This window comes from Squalius cephalus, assembly GCF_949319135.1.
Source record: "Squalius cephalus genome assembly, chromosome: 14".
NCBI classification, from domain to species: domain Eukaryota; kingdom Metazoa; phylum Chordata; class Actinopteri; order Cypriniformes; family Leuciscidae; genus Squalius; species Squalius cephalus.
Window position 1 is genome coordinate 9567908 of NC_137135.1, and position 20838 is coordinate 9588745.

The window sequence follows — 20838 nt, forward strand, 5'->3', positions numbered from 1 at the left end:
GCACCTGAAAACATGTCGCCAGTTTCAAATGTCTGAAGTTAGATGTGCGCACGCCTGAAGCATGACAACATGACGCGGCTACTCAGACTGGAACCATGATTACAGTCGTAACCCAGACATTCCGTTACTAGGGAATTTAATGCCCCATCAACTGACGCTAGTGCCTGCTTGAGGTTAAAAGTAATCTAAAACCCTAGGCACTGAAATTCAAAAGCCCAGAGCCAATTGTGTGTCAGTCGGTGAGCGGTAAAACACCTTGGCACATCACTACCAGTAAACTAGATGATGTTAGGAAAGCCCTGAAGCTTCTATGCTCGGATTGGAATCACAACTAGTCTGAGTCACGCTCAAAGAGAGTCAAGACCCCTTAAAGCAGAGCTCCCAGACACAATTACATAAATTGCATATATGTAACTGGAGCAATGGGAAGGAAGGAGCATAACCTTACATAATACCCAGATACCTGGAGAAAGTCACAGAGAAGAGAATATAACTATCATAGATAGTCATCTCAAACATCTGTCCAGCTCTACTTCAGAGTAGGCTATATTATTAGGGAGCCTAACACACAGTGCTGCCTGACCTGATGCCACACAGCGTTTAAACTGTCTGCCCGCCATAACTCTGATCTCTGACAATCTCTTACTTGAAACACACTGCAATCTTCACACAGCACACACATAAGCTGCTGCCTTAAGACATATGACATATCATCAACTAATGATGTGTTTTCTGGTGCCCTTTTTATACGTTGGAGCACACCTTGTGACAACATCACTGCATCGGTCATGAGTGGCTAGTTGGTACACGTGCCTCAGACACCAGGTCCCACGGGATGGTCTTCATAGCGTAAGCTGATGTGGCGTTGAGTTCCCTCGAAGGGGAAGAGACATTAGGCAGAATGCAAGTACGACGTGATGACGTCACGAATATGCTAATTGACACATGATGTCGTCTAGTGACAGGCAGGCTTTAGCTACTTTCCTTTGAAAATAGTTGGCAACACTGCATTTGCTTTTGACATGTGGATGTGTTCAATGATGTGATGATGTAAAATAGTTCATATTACATAACAAAAACTTATTTGAAATGACCATTAACCTGTTAATATCATTATTTTATCGTTATTTTTTAATATTTTAATTTGTCAGTCAACCAATCATAAATTCAAATTGTACGGTCTCTGCGAATGTGACGTTGACTCATCCAATGTGAGTGAAATGCCCCCGCTATGTTATTTCCAAGGATATGTTACCAAACGTTAAAGCGTTACATTTAAGTGAAAATGAATGGCTCACATACTTTAAGGACAATACCACAAAGAGAGTCTTTTGAAACCAGTGAAAAGCTTCATGTGAGCTTGATTTTGGTAAAATGTTAATAATATACTGAAGCCACATGCGAGTTAGGAGGTTTTTCACCCGCAAATGTTGGAGATTTGTGTTTTGTCAGTCATTAGAACGGACTTATCTGAGGCAGCAAGTGCAATGCATTACATTTTCATCAACAGGTTACAAAGTTTATTGTAACTATGTGGTCTCTCAGTTTTTCCTTTCGTTGTATACATTTTTCCAAAATCTTGTGTTATAAAAGATGAAGGGTTATGCACAAGCTGTATTGTGCTATGACTAGATGTCAAATACCAGACTCAGACATTGTTCTCCACTCCTCAGATACATAAAACATTAGCCTTTGCAAACATCATGTTTTAATAAGAAAACAATGTACTAGGGCTGTCACTTTACGCTTGAAAATCGATTGCACAATCGATCGGACCAACCAACACAAGTTTCGAAAACGAAAATAGGGAATCGATTTTAATGGACTTCTCTCAGAGCGCGTCCAGCTCGTCACGATACGCCCGCAGCGAACGCACATCACACAGCAACTCTGACAAACACACATTATACTTCTGCATAATGTTTCTATTTTTACTACAAAAATGTGAATTCTGCCGGTATTCAGACAGTCTCATGCATACAGATACAGATTCAGGCTACGGTCAACAATCGCCTACGTAGGCAACATTTGTTTGACTTTTCTAACCGTAAACACAGGCATGTTGAAGACTGCTGTAATGGTTTTCATTGATGTTATGGCAGTCCACTCTGCTTATTGCTTTTCGAGAATGTTGCACTCCTGTTTGTCATTGTGCACGAAACTTCACGCCAATAAATCAACAGGAATATTGCTGACTTGTGCGCGTCTCAAGCGCCCTCTTTACGTTCGTCCTAATGCCTGTTAGTTGTCTGTGGATTTGCCCATATTTGGCGTTTAAAATGGAAACGTCTTTAGACATTCGATTTTACAATCGATTCAATGAACACATATGTCTCAAAAATCGAACAGGATTTTTTCACAAAAGTTGACAGCCCTACAATGTACTTAATCAAAGAACCAGTTCTTTTTTTTACCCTTGGACTGCAAACAAGCAGAGACAGTCTCCAAAATTTGTGCAGCACTTCATTCACGATTGAGGTGGGTGGAGTTATACTGTATTAGGGATATAACCCAAAAAAAATCTATTTTGTGAAATGTCAAAATCGCGTTCATGTTAGATTCTATTGGTAATAAAATTTGGATTTATGCATGAAGTATCAAAACAAAAACTTAACATACAAAAGGGACCAATTGGTAAAAAGTTACCAATTGGTAACAAGAAAAGAAAATGGAGACTAAAAATAAATTGACACAGAGCCATCTAAGACAATGGAAAAATTCAAGCACAATATTTAATAATAAATCCTTTAAACCTTGAAATATTATCCTTTAAACCGCTTGACTCAAAGCCAGCATCTGGGTCAATTACTGTAGCGAATTTGTAACTATATACAAACATGTTGGTTCGATATATAGGCACAACAAGGCAAAGACTAGATACCAAACACTCAAATTTCACATACAGATCATACAAAACAGTTGAGCAAAATCGTTGTAGGAAAAAAAAAAATCCCTTACCTTCTAAGAGAGATTCTTACCCTATGCTACTTTGCTCGCCACCTCACACACCTTCCTAATGATAAACATAATTGGTTTAGACTGTGAATCACAACTGTTGGAAAAAATAAATAAATCTGCACACACACATCTCCCCAGGAAGGAGAGAAAAAAAGCAGTTTAAGTGGAACAGATAGCAGCAGCAGCGTGTATATTTTCAGCTATTTTCTATAAATTTTAACTCTGTCTTAATACAGAGACCTTTACATTAGCCTACTGGAATAATAAATGACAGAAACGTATTCAAGGGAACTGAATGTGTGTTCTTATGGAACATTCTACCTCTGACCTGCTAATTTATATTCCCTATGTTTGTCCTTATTATCTTTAAGTGATCTTTCTGCTTTACAACTGTGGACAAATTGGATTATATTGCATACAACATTTTAATATAATGTACAGGCCTATTCTACATCGTTTTTCCACACAATGTAGAGCATACAAAAATAAATGTAGTATTTTTTAAATAAATTAGTAAGAAATCTGATTGGCTGCTTATATTAGCTAACTAGCGTATATGGTAGGTAAAGTTAACAGGTGCAGTTTCTACAGTAGTCAACATTTGAAGTGGATCAAAAAAAGTTCAAGTTGTCCTAAGACAAGAACAGGTATTGTTCAAAATTCATGTATAACTTTGATGAAACATTTTGATCCACTTCAAATGTTGACTACTGTAAAAAGTGCATTAAGTACAACATTAGACTTAAAGGGGGGGTGAAATGCTCATTTTCACTCAATCTCCTGTTAATCTTGAGTACCTATAGAGTAGTATTGCATCCTTCATATCTCCAAAAAGTCTTTAGTTTTATTATATTTATAACAGAAAAGATAGGCTGTACCGAGTCTTTCCGGAAAAAAACGAGCGTCTGGAGGCGGGCCGTGTGGGCGAAGCCAGAGCCACAGAGAGAATCCGTCGATCTGGGCTTTGTTTATAAAACATTCATCGTCGAAATGCAGGGAACAAACAGCATCCACTGTTCCTAACGCTGAGTTCTTTGGTAAGCTTTCCCTCACATCCAAAAACACACTTTGGAGACACTATGCAGCGCTACCGATGATTTCCTGTTGAAGCGTGTTGATGTGCGCGATCTCGCTCTCCTCTGGTCGACGTGTGCGCGGCCGCGCTTTTCCGGGAGAAATGCTCATATAAGGAGTTCCACTCTGGTCTACGTCATTAGATCCACGGTCGAAAAAAAAACAGCCGAATCTTGTACCAACCCGGAAGTAAGATTTTCGGTACAGAAATTCTCCGTTATTCGTCCAAAATATTTTTAAAAAACTTTGGCCATGTTAAGCATGAGAATCCATCTCTTTAACACTGTAAACAACTCTGAATACATGAAACACCATTGTACCCCCCCTTTAATTATTTGGGTCATTTGCATTAAGACAAAATAAAAATGAATGATTGGATCCTTAAAACCTCAAATAGGGGCATGTCATTGATTCAGCCCATGTCATCAAAATCTCATTCTAGCCAGACAGCCAAAGTTGGCAACCCTGTGCTTTACACGTGCAGGTCAAGTTGGATTTACTTCTAGAATTCAAGTGAGATTCAAACAGTACATTCACTGCTTCAGCGGCATCAAAAAGAGTAAATCGAACTAAGGCACGTGTCTCCTGACACTGGACATTTTTTCTTTCCACTATAGAAATGAAGTCACATCCACTAGCATGTTATTTAAAGGGAAAAAAAAAACTTTTTATTATCACTTATTAGAGTTCATTACATGAAGTTTGCTACACAACCGCCCTCACATAGCCCCCCGCCCCCCACACCACTGACTTACAAATTCACTCTTGATTTTGATGTTCCAAACACCACAAACTCACGCAGAAACGTACCTCATTGCTAGGAGATGAATGACAAATGACAGTAATATGTGTCAACTCTGACAGCTTAAATTGCTGACTATCTGACTTTCAGCAACTAACGTTGACTAGTCCAGACTGCAATTGGAGCAAAAATCACGAAAAAGTCCTGTAGTGTGTATTTCAGCCTTAAGGCTTGCCAGTTATTATCTCATACAAGTAGGTTAGTTTCATACAATGTGCATAAAATTGTTGCAGGTTAATCTGAGATGTGTTGGTCAGTAAAACTCTAAAAAACATTCAGATTTCTATTGTTAATTTAGGTGAGGAGCTACATCCGTGAGCACAGTCCACGGCAGCGTCCCAGCATTACACGTGATGGCTGGAAGAGGAGCATGGCGAGCAGTGGCAGCACCAGTGGTGTGAGTGCTCACAGCAGCAGTAATGTCAGCATAGTAAGCAGTGCCAGCAGTAGCACCACTTCCACAGGGTCCAATTCCTCCACAAGCATCAGCCGTGCACACAGCGATGGAAACCTGGCCACCGCTGCAGAGCGAATACGAGACTCTAAGGTACTTTCAGCACTCATTTACTCATTTAATGTCTTAATACAAACATACAGTGCAGCCAGTGTAATCTGATTCACAAGGAAATGTCTCTCTTAAGTCATTTCTCTTGAATGAAAAAAAAAAAAAAAAAAAAATACAGATTGAAACTAGCCTGGCTAACGTCAGACCTCTTTCTCATTGAGACGTGGTCTGGGAACCACATGTTCATTTTCTCGTATTTGAGGCGTGGTTTATGAATGCCCAGAGCCGTTTATTGGGCGCTACGAACATCTATCAAATGTGCCTGCACGTAGCTCATAGCCAATCGTTTCAATTATACCAGATGACGTATGTAGAGCGACAGAAATTCGACGAGGAAAAAGACTAAATAAACTTGCATTCTAAACTACTTAGAACACTATCTAAGGCTGCATCGAAAGGTAACTTCGTGTCTGCTGCCATGTTGGATCCATAGATATAAACAAACTGCTTCGGTGTGTCGCATAGACGTCGTCATCGTCTTGCTGCTCCCTCCCCGTTCTGTGATTGGTCCCCTCGCTGAGGCGAAAATCTGGTCCATGGTATCCAGGCTGCCTAGCAGCGTGAATAAAATCGGGCTACGCTCAAGGCAGCATGGGGAAACCCAGGCTAGATTGAATCAGTCTGACAAATCATTCACTGTACGAACTAAGTAACAGTTACTATAGTTATGGATTTTTTAATACTTCCCTGATATTCACAATTTTTTTTACTTCCCTGTTTCATGTAACAAATATTTACACACATTCCACAAGACAAAACAAAAACTGAATTTACACAAATGGTCTTTTTTAAAAGTTTTACATCCCTTTGGTTTTAATATGGTGTTTAGTTTCCTTAATGATCGGTGACTATGGCTGTGTTTACACTGCAAGTCTTTAAGGGGTCATGAACCGCATTGTTTTATTATTTTATAATGTTTTCTGTACACTTATAATGTTAGTATGATTATTACATCAAAAATTGCCATAATTTAGAAATAAAGGCATTTTTCCTACCCTGATTTTAGCCCTCTGAAATTTAAGGGACGTGTCTGCTGTGAGACTGTAGTGTAAATGCCCACTGCTGTGATTGGCTAACATATTTGTATATGAAATAGTTAAGTATTAAATTTTTAACTATTGAAAACTTAGCACGTTTTTACTATTACAACTCTCAAGGTTAACTAATCATGAAGAGTTGATTATAGCATTATATTTAGATCTATAGCATTTATATTTAGAGCGTGACATTAAAAGGTTGCAGTGGTGAGCGTTGTAGCCGGTCACAGACATGTTGAGCGCATGAATGCAGCGATCTCATCATTCCAACTCGATTTCTGAACACTAATTAATACGATAATTTACAACAAATCAACAAGTAATTGAAACCAAAATGCTGAACCCTTAACCGACGTAATTTTCCCATGTCTTTTTTATTTTTATTTTTTAAACCTGTTAATACTTTCCCCTTAAAAATATACTACCATATGTGGTCACACATTTGCACTCATTCACTTATGGATTCACAGAAATGGTTATTTATCTGAAAATCTTTGTGTTCATCTGAAGAAAGAAAGCCATATATCTGTAATTTCATGAGGTTTAGTAAATGAGAGAATTTTTATTTTTTGGTGAACTAAGAAAGATTGGCTGATTGCCAATCACAGGATTAAATCACCACAACCAAAGAGACTAAATCTCTTTAAATTTCATAGAGAGCTCAGAACATCTGGTGCCATGAGCGACCACAGGCTCTGGCAACCAGATGTGTCCAACGACAACAATAGGAGAGAAGACAGTACACTTCCTCGTGATGGAAGAATGGAGTAAAAATTTATCCTTGCTGTTTGCAGTTTTTTAATTGTATAAAACATGTTTCTGACTGCATACTGGAGATTTAATTAAAATAATTGTTATCATAGGTATTGAATGAAAATAAGCTCTTGATCTTACAGTAATACATAATTTGTCATCTAGGATCTTATACAGGACTCTTTCAAAGTACTCTTCAACTGTGAGTGACGGAATCTAAAACAAAAATCCAGAAAATCACATTGTATGATTTTTAAGTAATTAATTTGCATTTTATTGCATGACATAAGTATTTGATACATCAGAAAAGCAGAACTTAATATTTGGTACAGAAACCTTTGTTTGCAATTACAAAGATCATACGTTTCCTGTAGTTCTTGACCAGGTTGGCACACACTGCAAGCAGGGATTTTGGCCCACTCCTCCATACAGACCTTCTCCAGATCCTTCAGGTTTCGGGGCTGTCGCTGGGCAATATGGACTTTCAGCTCCCTCCAAAGATTTTCTATTGGGTTCAGGTCTGGAGACTGGCTAGGCCACTCCAGGACCTTGAGATGCTTCTTACGGAGCCACTCCTTAGTTGCCCTAGCTGTGCGTTTCGGGTCGTTGTCATGCTGGAAGACCCACCCACGACCCATCTTCAATGCTCTTATGGCTCGTTTCCACTGAGCAATACAGTACGGTACGGTTCGGGTCGTTAAACCATGAATCGGATAGCGTTTCCACTGCCAACAGGACCCTTACTTGATAGGCGTAGTGTAGCCTATGCCGGAAAGAAGCGATCGACGTCATTTTCGCACGAAGAAGAAAGCAACATAAACAACAATGGATGACATACAGCAGATCTTGTTCTTGCTTCTCGGCATGTTTGTCACAAGAAGCCAAGCGCTGACATTAGGCGTTTCTCAATAACAAGTACGCAAATTTCGGACTTGCCAAGTCCAGATCAGGAGAATCAGTAATTCTGCAAATGGAACCGCGCGTTCTTCAAAGCGTCACTCAGCTCGCTCTGCTACTCCGGTTATCTCTGTATGTACATTTTAGGCAACAATAAAATGAAATATGTTATAAAACACCACACTGCTTCTTTACGTTTTCATTTAAAGAAATCTTAAACATTATAGCCACAGAAATGTGGTTCAGGCAACGTGTATTGATTATATTCACTGCATGTAACGTTAGCCTATTTATAACAAAAAATATATATATTTAACACAACCATGCCTCTTTTCGTTTAAATTTTAAAAATATTAAACTTATTGATATGGTTCAGGCAATATGTGCATTTGTACTCTGATCATCTTCACTGTAATAAAATAAAAAAATATAAAACTAAACCCTTTTCTTTTTGTTAAATTTCAGTTTTATCAATAATAGCCATTATAAAAGTATAAGTAAAAAGTACAAGAAGCTATACAATAAGAAATAAAGCAAACAATTCAGTCAAACATACAAAGTCAGCGTTCTAGTCTAACGCTACAACGGTAAAGTTAAATAGCCTAAATAGAAAGTTATGAAATTTCACTTAGCCCTCAGCTTTAACCCTCTGGGGTCTAAGGTGTTTTTGGGGTCCTTGAGATGTTCTGACATGCCCTGACATTTGTGCTTTTTTCAGTTGCTTATAAACATATTAATGGCAAAAAAAAATTACACACTATTTAGCACAAACAGGGCTACCAGAATATGTGAGCAACAAGAATGTACATGTCTTCATTTTTGAGAGAATAATGTTTATGCGTGGTTATTGAAAAAACTAAAAACTAAAGTTTCTGAAATAAGGCCATAAAACACATTCTAAATATGTGCCAATAAGACTTTTGTCTAATGGATGTCATCACCTAGTGTTTTTTCTTCAAAATGATGTGAAAATCACCCTGCCTTATCATTCACATAACACAATACATTGATTTGAATTTTGCAAAGCACTTTCTGTTTGGAAAGGCAATATGCGGAGTGGGCGTCAACGATCATGCATATTTAGTGGTTCACACCTGAGGAGACAATGGGGCCTGCATACTTAATTAGCCATTCATTCAGGTGAGTCACTGAGCCACAAGAATGCAAGAGCAACAGTTGGAAGCATCTCAGTTCTTTTTTATTTTTCCACATATTGTGCTTGCAATTTGGCCTATAATATCCAAGGAAAACATGTCTAGTAATTGTGCAGTTAATTCTCATACTGTATTTTCAGTTTTGGAATATTTATCCTCTCCCCAAATTTGTCACTAATAAAACACAATAAAAATTATTTAAAGAAAAGGCTTATATTTACCTTTTAATAGTTTGTTTACATCTACCTTGTAAATATATTTTTTTATTAAAAAGGTTACAATTAAAACAACAATTCAAGTGTAATCTTTCTTTGTAAAAACTAAAGTATACATTTTATCATACATATTTCAAAGTTAAGGATTTGATTGATTATTTGATTACTTTATTTTTGACAAAACATACTATATTTAACATGAGCAAATATTGGCAAACAAAAGCTTATTTGAGGTGGCAGATATTTTACAGTAAAAATGTATAATCTATCCAAAACTAATCAACGAAATGTTGTCTTTCATATGTCTGTAACATAGGTCTTTCATTTTTATTATAAGAAATATAAATGTTAATTTGCAGTTTAATACGTTGCTTATACAAATACATTTTATTTCAACATATTTCAGTCGATTTTTACTCAGTATAGCAATACAGTTTGCTAAAACCGTAACATTCATTCACAAACAGAAACGCCTGACTGTAACGTTGTTTTTATGAAATATTAGGGCATATAAATGTTAATTTTCAGTTTAATACGTTGCTTACAAATAGCCTACATTTTATTTCAACATATTTCAGTCGATTTTTACTCAACTCAGTATAGCAATACAGTTTGCTAAAACATCATCATTCATTCACACAGAGACGCAATTTAAATTTAAACTGTCTTTTTGCGAGCTGTGGTAAACAGCGCGCATCTCTGCGGCTGCCGTTCATTCATTCACAGAAACGCAATTAACTTGAGAAGGAAAAAAAAACTTACTACATATTCGGATCCTCTCTCCTGCAATACCCGCACTCTGAGGTAGATTTTCCATTATTATTATTCCTCACAGCACTGCCAGATGGTGTAAACACGTAGGCTACAATGATTAAACTTGTGTTTTCTCGAGCTGATATGGGGGCGTTCACAGGTTTGCTTGGATTGCCTCAGTAATTTGCGTTTGAATAGCACGCGCTCTCCGTGGGCGTGTTCACATTACATTTGAATAAGCTCTAATTAGCTCGACTGGAATCGCTCTCTTTTAATAAAGATTTCACAAGATGAGAATATTTGTTTTTTATATAAATTACCTCATTTAAAAGAAGAGAATTCAAGCTTCATGCCTGTGTGTCTGTATGCCTGTTTGACTGAGTATTCGCTGAGTTACAGTTCATTTTCGGACGCGTTTCAGAATGGTCTTCACTGACAGAGAGAAGGCAGAACTCGCATCACGTTTATTTTTCTTTATTTGGCAAAAAGCACAACACTTTGTTTTTATTGTGAGTATACACAAAAAATAATACACATTTAACAGAATCGATTGATGTATGAAACTTGCTTGTAATATCAAAGTCAACAGAGCAAAATTAATTTTTTTTGAACTGAAAAAAAGCGAGCCTATCGCGCCGGTGCGATTGTCGACCTCGGGGTTAAACAACTACATTCTTGCCTGAAAAACTCTTAAAATTATATTTAAACTGTATATTAAAAAATGGCGCTGCTTATGTTGTCATTCCCCTTGTAGCACGCGCAAGTGACGATTCTCTGTCAACCAATCAACGTCCTGCAGTGAGTCTAGCTCCACCCTTTAGTACCGTACCACTGTGCTAGGTACCCCAACGGAAGGGTACCCAAAAAGTGGTACAGTACGGTTCGGCATTTTGGTACCATTCACAACTTTTGACAGTGGAAACGGAAATAAATGTGTACCGTACCGTACCGTATCGTACCGCTCAATGGAAACGAGCCATTACTGAGGGAAGGAGGTTGTTGGCCAAGATCTCGCGATACATGGCCCCATCCATCCTCCCCTCAATACGGTGCAGTCGTCCTGTCCCCTTTGCAGAAAAGCATCCCCAAAGAATGATGTTTCCACCTCCATGCTTCACGGTTGGGATGGTGTTCTTGGGGTTGTACTCATCCTTCTTCTTCCTCCAAACACGGTCCCAGCTCTCTTCAGGTCATTGACCAGGTCCTGCCGTGCAGTTCTGGGCTGATCCCTCACCTTTCTCATGATCATTGATGCCCCACGAGGTGAGATCTTGCATGGTGCCCCAGACCGAGGGAGATTGACCGTCATCTTGAACTTCTTCCATTTTCTTTTTTGTCAAATGGGTTTTTTATTCAAACAACAAATGGCCTTGAAATAATTACAGGTTCCAGGATTAATTTTCTTATATGCAAAAATAAAATAGAAATTACTATAACCAACGCCCCATCCCCCGCCTGTTAATGTATAATCCAGTGACATTAATACACAGCACTTAAATCAGCCTACAATACATTGCATTAAGGAGTAACATTCCTATTGATGTAGCAGATGAAAGGGTCCCAAATCTTGTGGAATTGTCCAATGTTGCCTTTCCAAAGGATTCTAGTTCGTTCCAGGTGTAGAGTAGACATCAGTTCCTCAAGCCATAATTTAGCATCAGGAGGGTAAACCTTTTTCCAAAACAGTAGTAACAGTTGCTTGGCTGTTATCAGACAATATGTGAGAAATTTCTGTTGAGCACTGTTCAACGAATATATATGGTTAGAATGTCCTAATATAATGAGCACTGGGCCTGGTTCCAAGTTTAAATTAAGTACATCTGAAAGCATTTTAAAAACCTCACACCAGAATCCCTGTATTTTATGGCAGAAAATAAAACTATGGGCTAAATCAGCATCCTCTGATTTGCACTTATCACAAAGAGGTCAGACATTAGGGAAAATCCTATGTAATTTCTTTTTTGAGAAATGTAATCCATGTAAGACCTTAAATTGAATGAGGCATAATCTTGTATTGACCGATTGTTTATCAATATCCTCTAAACCATTCTGCCAAATCTCTTCAGAGATTCCAATCCCCATCTCTCGCTCCCATTCCTCTCTAATCAAGCTTGTAGAGGGAGAAGTAGCTGCTTGTAACTTTCCATAAATTAAAGGGCACCTATTATGCAAATTTCACTTTTACATGGTGTTTGAACATAAATGTGTGTTGGCAGTGTGTGAACAAAACCACCCTAGAATGATAAAAATCCACCCAGTGTTTTTTTTACAATCTCAATAAATCATAAGCACTGTCTCAGAATGAGCTGTTTTCAGATTCGGCGCAATGTGACGTAGAATTGAGCAGGCCCCTCCCACGACTGTTGAGTGACACTTCAGTTTGAGCCTAGACCCGCCCTGAGTGAGCTGGACACAGAGTCCGCCATTGTTCGACGCTTGAGCAGCTGTAGACAAGAATGTCTCCTAAGCGATTGAGGTGTGTTGTTGATGGATGTAAGAATGAACATAGCAGTCTTCATTTACTCCCGTTGTTACTCAAGGATGGATCTGTACTGTTTGTGATCAAGCTTACACTCTCCGGAGCGACAGGCCTAACGTTGACTGGACACGGAAGAAATGAAGGTGTGAGCGCGCTCTTTATGACAGCTCTTCGAGTCATTTTACGGATATAAGGTTTACCAGTTTATTTAGCACCCACTGAAAAGGTGTGTATATTTGTTTTTCTGTTAGTTGTAACGAGTGTTTTGTGTACTTCGCTGTGTATGTTGTTGATAATGAAAGGGAGAGAGAGAGAGAGTTTATGGATAAGACTTTAATGCGCACTTCTTATACTATGTTTATTCAGCTCTTACAGAGATTCTCTGGAGTAAAACTAACGCTCATCTTTTGTGTGATGTACAATAAACTTCACTGAACTCGTCAGTATATTTTGGTCATCATTCGGACGGGTTTTGCTACAGCTTGTATTAGTGGATAAAAGCAGATGACAAATAATACAAATAATAAGACAAATACTTTTTTCTGAGCCCCAAAAAATTACAATTTAAACATGCTGTAAAAAATGATCTGTTGGGTATTTTGAGCTAAAACTTCACATACATACTCTGGGGACATCAGAGACTTATTTTACATCTTGTAAAAAGAGTCATAATAGGTGCCCTTTAAAGATAACTGATTTTAGTTTCCTCTAAACTGAGTGAGACAATTGTAGCGTTAATAGAGTGATTCTGACAATTTAATTGAGCTCAAAGGAATTATTAATCAATTTATAGGGAATTCGAAAGAATCACTTATTACGACCGAGCAAATGACTCGTTCAGGGTTCATTTGAACCGGCCGTAACCATCCGCTCTGCAGCGGATATAAATTTCCAAACTATAGTGAAACACTATTTATTAGCAAGGTAACTTAGATCAGCAGTTTAAGACATTAAATTCGTGAGCACATAACACAAGTAACACTTCTCTTTAAAATACAAACAAGACTTTATTGATTATTCTAACACATAACTAATATCTAACACAAACACACGCACACACATTCATACGAGTTGCAGAAAGGAAGAGAGTGAGGAAAGAGTGAGTTTAAGAGTGAGATGATGAAATCTCAAGTTTCTATGCACTCAAGACATGACCTGAACGAACCATAAAGCATTAATTTAACCCTTCTATCGTTTTAGGCAGGTTATTAAATTTATATCAATGCACCAGTTCAGTTTAAGAGTCTGGAGGTACTTGCTTCTTTGCTTTTGGGGATTCCCTTCTGTCGTCATAAAAGGGGGTTTCCCGAGTTCGTTGGCTGGTGTCCTCGTGCTGGGATAGATGTCTGGGGCGGCCAATCACGGTGTGTGTTGGCGGATGAATGAAAGTCTTTGTTGAAGCTGGCTTTGCAGAAGAAACGTGGACCGAAATCTTGCCGCAAAACTTAACTTAGAACCGAGACTCACAACAGAAAATAAGAGAACTAAGAAAAGAAAGAAAATTGAGACGAGAGTAGTTAGATGGCTTGAATGAAGCTGTTGAACCCGTTCTTCTGATCTTGATTTGGGTTCTTTGTCTCTGCGCGTCTACATGGTTACTTTTTCTTGAGGGAGAGTCGGTTTCCTTTGTTTCGGGTCTAAGATTTTAAACTCAAAAGTTTGTCCAACCTCCTGAAGAGATCGGACGAATTAGACACTGGCTTTATTTGTCTTATTGTAAATCATGCGTTATCTGGGATCTCCTTACTCTCCAAGCTCTAGCAGAGAGTGCAGAGGCCACAGTTTAGACATCATTCCTATTATAAGAATACGAAACATTTCACACAGATTTCAATCAAGCCATCTTTTGAATCACGAGCATACGATCATACTGATATGAAACACAACACACTTTCATTCAAACATCTAACAGTTATAACCATTAAATGACTTACATGGGATCTAAGCTTATTAAACATGCATATAAGTGGTAGAAACAACAGAATTATGTGGTTGCATGATGTTTGATTATAAGTCCATCGAAAACTGTTCTGGAATGATTTTATGTATTGTTATGGGGTAAATCTCAGTTTTCTGTGGTTTGGAGAGATTTTACTCTGGGTCATTCAGAGGTCCTTAAGAAGAAGATGGTCTGTTTTGTATCTCTGTCGTGGGCTCGAGCAGCTTCTGCTGTTATCTTGATCGAACACTGAGTTGTGCCATCTCTGAACCAATCATTCTTTTAAAAACCATCTCACATTGACAAGTGCTTCCATTAGTTGTCCATAAAAGTTGGCTGGAGCCTTCTTTTATGGTTCTGGAATGTTGAGTTCTGTGTGGAGTTATGTTTGAACAAAACACCTGGAAGCTTCATTTGTGTTTGACTCGCACTCAGTCGTTACACAATCATCACAAGTAATTCCTTATCTGTAAAAATCTGGAAAAAAATATTTTTTGGAAGATTGTATTTCTGTTGTTGTTGCGTAAAGGAAGCTAACGCCCCATCCAAATAAAGGTCCTTGACTGTGCATATACCCAATTCCTTCCATTGATTAAAGGTCGAATCCAACCTCGAAGGGGGAAATGATGGGTTATTTGCGATCGGGATTAAGGGGGAGAGTGATTTTATATTAAGGTAATCTCTTATCTGTCTCAAATACGTAACTGACTTTTATGACAAAACCATTAACTACAGTTTGGTCTAATATCACTGGGGAAAGCAGCACTGCTCCAAGATCATAGGGATGGCAGTAATCCCGGTCCATCTGAAGCCATTCTGGGGCATTAGCCGACTGTTCCAACCATAGTGCAAAAACTTGTAAGTGAGTGGCCCAGTAATAAATTCGAAAATCCAGAAGGACCAACCCCCCTCATGCTTGGGTTTACAAAGGTGTCTTTTTTTTATTCTGTGACCCTTATAGTTCCATAGAAAAGGAAGAACAATCGAATCTAGGTGTTTAAAGAAGGACTTGGGCAAAAATATTGGAATATTACGAAATAAATATAATACTTGAGGTAGAAATATCATTTTTATCGCATTTATTCTGCCAATTAAGGAGATCGGAAGAGTTTTCCAATAGTGTATACAGGTTTGTAACTTGGGGTTGAAATTAGCTTTGAGGAGTAGATTATATTTAGAAGTAACCACTATTCCTAAATATGTAATTTTTTCCGTGGAAACTTTAAATGGGGAGGAGTGTATTACAGATAAATCCTTCAGACCAATGGGCATGAGTTCACTTTTTTTCAAAATTTACTTTAAAGCCAGAAAATTTCCCAAAGTTAGTAATAGTTTCGAGTATAACAGGAAGGCTCACCAGAGGTTGGGTAGTATAAAGCAAAATATTGTCCGCGTAGAGTGATATTTTGTTAACAGTGTTTGAAGTATTAAAGCCATGTATGCTGATTAAAGCCACTCTACTATTAAAGGGGGGGTGAAATGCTCATTTTCACTCAATCTCCTGTTAATCTTGAGTACCTATAGAGTAGTATTGCATCCTTCATATCTCCAAAACGTCTTTAGTTTTATTATATTTATAAGTTAAAGATTGGCTGTACCGAGTCTTTCCGGGAAAAACCGAGCGGCTGGGGGCGGGCCGTGTGGGCGGTGTGCTATAGTGCTAACTGATCTAACAACAACACAGAGAGACATTTGAAGTAGTTTACTCACCGTGACTGCTCGATCCTTAAGCATTAGACGATCTGCAAATAAGTCGATCTGGGCTTTGTTTATAAAACAATCATCGTCGAAATGCAGGGAACAAAGAGTCGTGCACAACCTCCGTTGATGCTTCGAAAAAACAAACTCCATCCACTATTCCCTTAACGCTGGGTTCTTTGGGAATCTGTGTAGGGTTGTCTTGCCCTGCCAACCAAAAACCCACTTCTTTGGTGACATTGACTTCCCTAAAAGCCGAGCATAGCGCTTTGAGGTAACGTACTGCTTTCGCTCTCTTCTCTCACTGGTCTGCGAGTGCGCGCGCGGCCGCGGAGAAGTGCCCTTAGGACCCATATAAGGAAATTCCGCTCTATCTTACGTAAGACAGAGCCATACTCGAAAAAAACTTTCCGAAACTTGTGACAAACCGGAAGGAGTATTTTTGGAACAAAAATACTCCTTCAAACGTACAACTTAACTTTTGAAACTTTGTCCATGTTTAGCATGGGAATCCAACTCTTTAACAGTGTAAAAAACTCAGTATGCATGAAACAGCAATTCACCCCCCCTTTAATGCGAACAAAAGGGGTGAGAGGGGGCAGCCCTGTCTGGTTCCTCTTCGAAGACAGAAGGATTCTGATATCGTTTTATTTGTTAAAACCCGTGCTGATGGACTACTGTGCAAAATTTTAATCCATTTTATAAACTCATCCCCCATATTAAATTTCTCAAGGATAGCAAACAAATAACGCCATTCCACTCGGTCGAATGCCTTTTCGGCATCCAATGAGATTACAACCAAGTTGTCTCGGATTGCCTTGGGATGATAAATTATATTAAACAGGCGTCTAGTATTATGTATAGTACTTCTTCCTGGAATAAATCCATTCTGATCTGTGTTAACCTGTTTGTTAATTAATTTGCCAAGTCTATTAGCAAGTGTCTTGGATAATATTTTTTGATCAACATTAATAAGGGAGATAGGTCTGTATCCCTCAACTTCTTCAGGATTTTTACCTTTTTTAGGAATTACTGTGATAATGGCTTCAGAAAAAGTCGGTGGTAGTCCAGTTGTTAATGCTTGCTGATAAGTTTTAAGCAAATGAGGAGTAAGGATGTCGCTGAATTTTTTATATAGTTCGGTTGGTAACCCGTCTGGGCCAGGAGTTTTCATGCTCTTTAAAGAATTTATTGTGTTCTTCAATTCCTCTAAAGAGATATCTTTATTAAGAGATGTCCGATCATCTGGAGATAGAGTGGGAAGAGTACATTTACGTAAAAATTCATCTATTGTTTGTGGGTCCAGATCAGTTTCTGAAGATTATAACTTTGAGTAAAATTCCTTAAAACATTGGTTTATCTCTTTATTTGTGATACATTGTGTCCCACATTTTGTCTGTATTTTATGAATTGTTCTTTCACTATTTATTTTTCGCAATTGTCTGGCTAATAATTTATGGGGCTTCTCCCCAAATTCAAAGTATTTCTGTTTAACGAAATGAAACGTTTTATTTATTTTAGTAGAGACTATTTTATTGTATTCAAACCTTAACTGTAAAATTTTCTTATGAGTATCTGGTGAGGGGTTTAGTGCATTTTCATTGTCTAACCGATGAATTTGTTTCCCTAAATCAATTAGTTTCGTTTTGTATAGTTTATTTCGGGACCCCTGATATGATATAACACAACCTCTTTTAAGGCTTTTAAAGTTTCCCAGAGCAGTCCTGGTGATGTTCCTGGCTTATTGTTGCTATCAAATTTTTTTTCCAGTTGTGAACTCATGAAATCAATGAACTTAGGGTCGTCAATAAGTTGAGGGTCCATCCTCCATAGAGGGCGGATAGAAGATGTTTGATCAAGGACAACTTCAAATTAAACTGGGGCGTGGTCTGAAATCAGTATATCGGGAATTTTAGAATTTAGGATATTAGAAATAAGATTGTTGTCCACCAAGAAATAATCAATGCGAGTATATACATTATGTACATGCGAGTGAAATGTATAATCTCTTTCGGTTGGATGCATAAGTCTCCATAAGTCTCCAAATTAGAATTATTAATGAATGCGTTCAAAAAATTTCTTGAATTAGATTGCGAGGAGATTTTAAACGATGATCTATCGAGATACTGTATGCTGTATACTGTAGACTGTATGCACAATGAAAGTCCCCGCCTATTACAAGATTTGTTTGGGATATATTGGGGATAAGAGAAAATACCTTTCTAAAAAAGTCTGGTTCATCAGAATTTGGACCATATACATTTATCAACGTAATCGGGAAGCCATAAACCTCACCAGATAAAATAACATAACGGCCATCTCGATCGGTACTCAGGGCTTTTTGTTTAAATGGGACCCCCTTTCGTAATAAGATAGCTACCCCCCTAGATTTATGTAAAAAATTAAATTGATAGATCTGTCCTATCCATCCAGATTTTAATTTGTCTTTAGAGTCCACTTTGAGATGAGTTTCCTGCAGAAAGATATTATCTCATCTAAAATCTCTCACCTCAGATATAAATCTGAGGTGAGAGATTTTAGATGAGATAATATCTTGCTTCTCTTAACTGGATGGTTTAATCCAGTGATCTCAAACTCAATTCCTGGAGGGCCACTGCTCTGCACAGTTTAGCTCCAACCAGCTCCAACTCACACCTGCAAGGAAGTTTCTAGTAATCCTGAAGACTTTGATTAGCTGGATCAGGTGTGTTTGATTAGGGTTGGAGCAAAACTGTGCAGAGCTGTGGCCCTCCAGGAATTCCACAAATTTGAGACCCCTTCTGTTACTTTGAGTTGTCGTTATTCTTTACGTGATTGAAAATCAGGCTGGTCATCATCACTGCTTGTTCCATACCTTGCACCCTTTTAAACAGGCCCCCACCCCCCATTCCCCTAAACTCAAACATTAATCCCGTCATCTGGCCGACTACAGAACTAGAATGACACGGAATTACGAAACAAATTGAATATAATGACAAAGAATATAACCGAGATAGTCAAATAAAACCTAACAAATACCTTCAAAATGGTATCAAACCTTAAATTTCCACACACACACAAAAAAAAAACTCTGTAATAAAGAGTTCAGGGTGAACATCTCAATGTAAATAACACTATATGAGTTTTATAAACATCATGGAAACAGTCAATACGTTTCCGTCACGTTATGTTGATCTTACTTGACTCAGTCCAACAGCGTCCCTTAGACTGCTCCTGGAATTTCAAAGTTACGTTCAGCAAACTTGACCGCTTTGTCCGGATCGGTGAAGAAATTCTCTTTACCGTTGTGCGAGACTCTCAGTTTCGCTGGATATTGCAGTCTGTATTTAACTCCGGCTTATCCTTCAACAACTCCCTCGCATGTTTGAAGAGTGCACGTCGCTTTACCACAGCAGGCGGGTAGTCCGGGAAAATGTTAACTCTTTGGTCTTTAAAGACAATTGGTGCATCCTAGCATTATTTTTGCATTATTTCTTCCATCTCATGGACGTAGTGCAAACGCAAAATGAAGGCCCGTGGTGGTTCATCACTTCCAGGACGGGCACGTAGAGCTCGGTGGGCGCGGTCCACATGCGGGGATTTGTCTAGTGACAAGGCCTCTGCAAGGAGTTGAGCAACGAAATCTCTAGGTTTAACTCCGGATTCAGCACCCTCTTTAACCCTCTGGGGTCTGAGGTGTTTTCTGGCCCTGGAGGTGTTCTGACATGCTCTGACATTTGTGCTTATTTCTGTTACTTGTGACATTTTCATGGCTAAAGTCTGATTACACTGTATTCAGCACAAACTCTGCTACAATAATATATCAGCAGCATGTATGTAAAAGTTTGTAGTTTTGAGATAATGACATTTATGCGTGGTTTGTGAAAATACAAAGAACAATTGTCACTGAAATAAGGTCATGAAACCCATACTGATTACTTCTTCACAAGACTTTAGAAAATTGTATCACGTAGCCTAGAATATTTGCTTCAAAACTATGTGAAAATCACCCTGACTGCTCATTCAGATAAGACAATATATTGATTTAAAATTTGTAAGACGTGTTTTGTGTAAGAAAGCTTTATGCGAAGAGGCATAAACACATCCTAAATATTGATGAATTTTCACACCCGAGAAAAACAAAGACCCTCCCCTAATGGCCCTATTAGGAGCTATCAGGCCCTATCATTCTGAGCAACCTTGCACAAAGAATGAGGAGATTTAAAAAATAATGGCTTTTTGATTGTTTGGATTTATTTACAACACAACATAATACAAAGATGCACAACAAATGACAAAAAAGCTCACTATTGAAAACAATGATCCAAAGACAGAGACCTTTGTGACATTCCTAAAAACATTGTACATACCTTTCATTTCCAAGGTGTTTGATTTTTTTCACTTTACCATGTTCATGTACAGACTCTCATGTGAATGTTGAAGTAAGCAGGATTCATCAGTGGGGCATCTGTTCCCTGTAAAAAAAAAAAAAAAAAAAAAATCCGTGAACATGCTGATATCAAGAGAAACTGTAG

At 38.2% G+C, this 20838-nt stretch overlaps 1 protein-coding gene across 1 annotated transcript in view; it reads left to right on the plus strand.

Moving 5' to 3' along the window:
- Positions 1 to 20838, plus strand: part of fam199x (family with sequence similarity 199, X-linked) — a 70787-nt gene that overhangs the window by 40173 nt on the left and 9776 nt on the right. The window contains exon 6 of the mRNA XM_079892464.1: positions 5133 to 5381. Coding sequence (XP_079748590.1) covers positions 5133 to 5381 — 249 coding nt within the window. The remainder of the gene's footprint in view (positions 1 to 5132; positions 5382 to 20838) is intronic.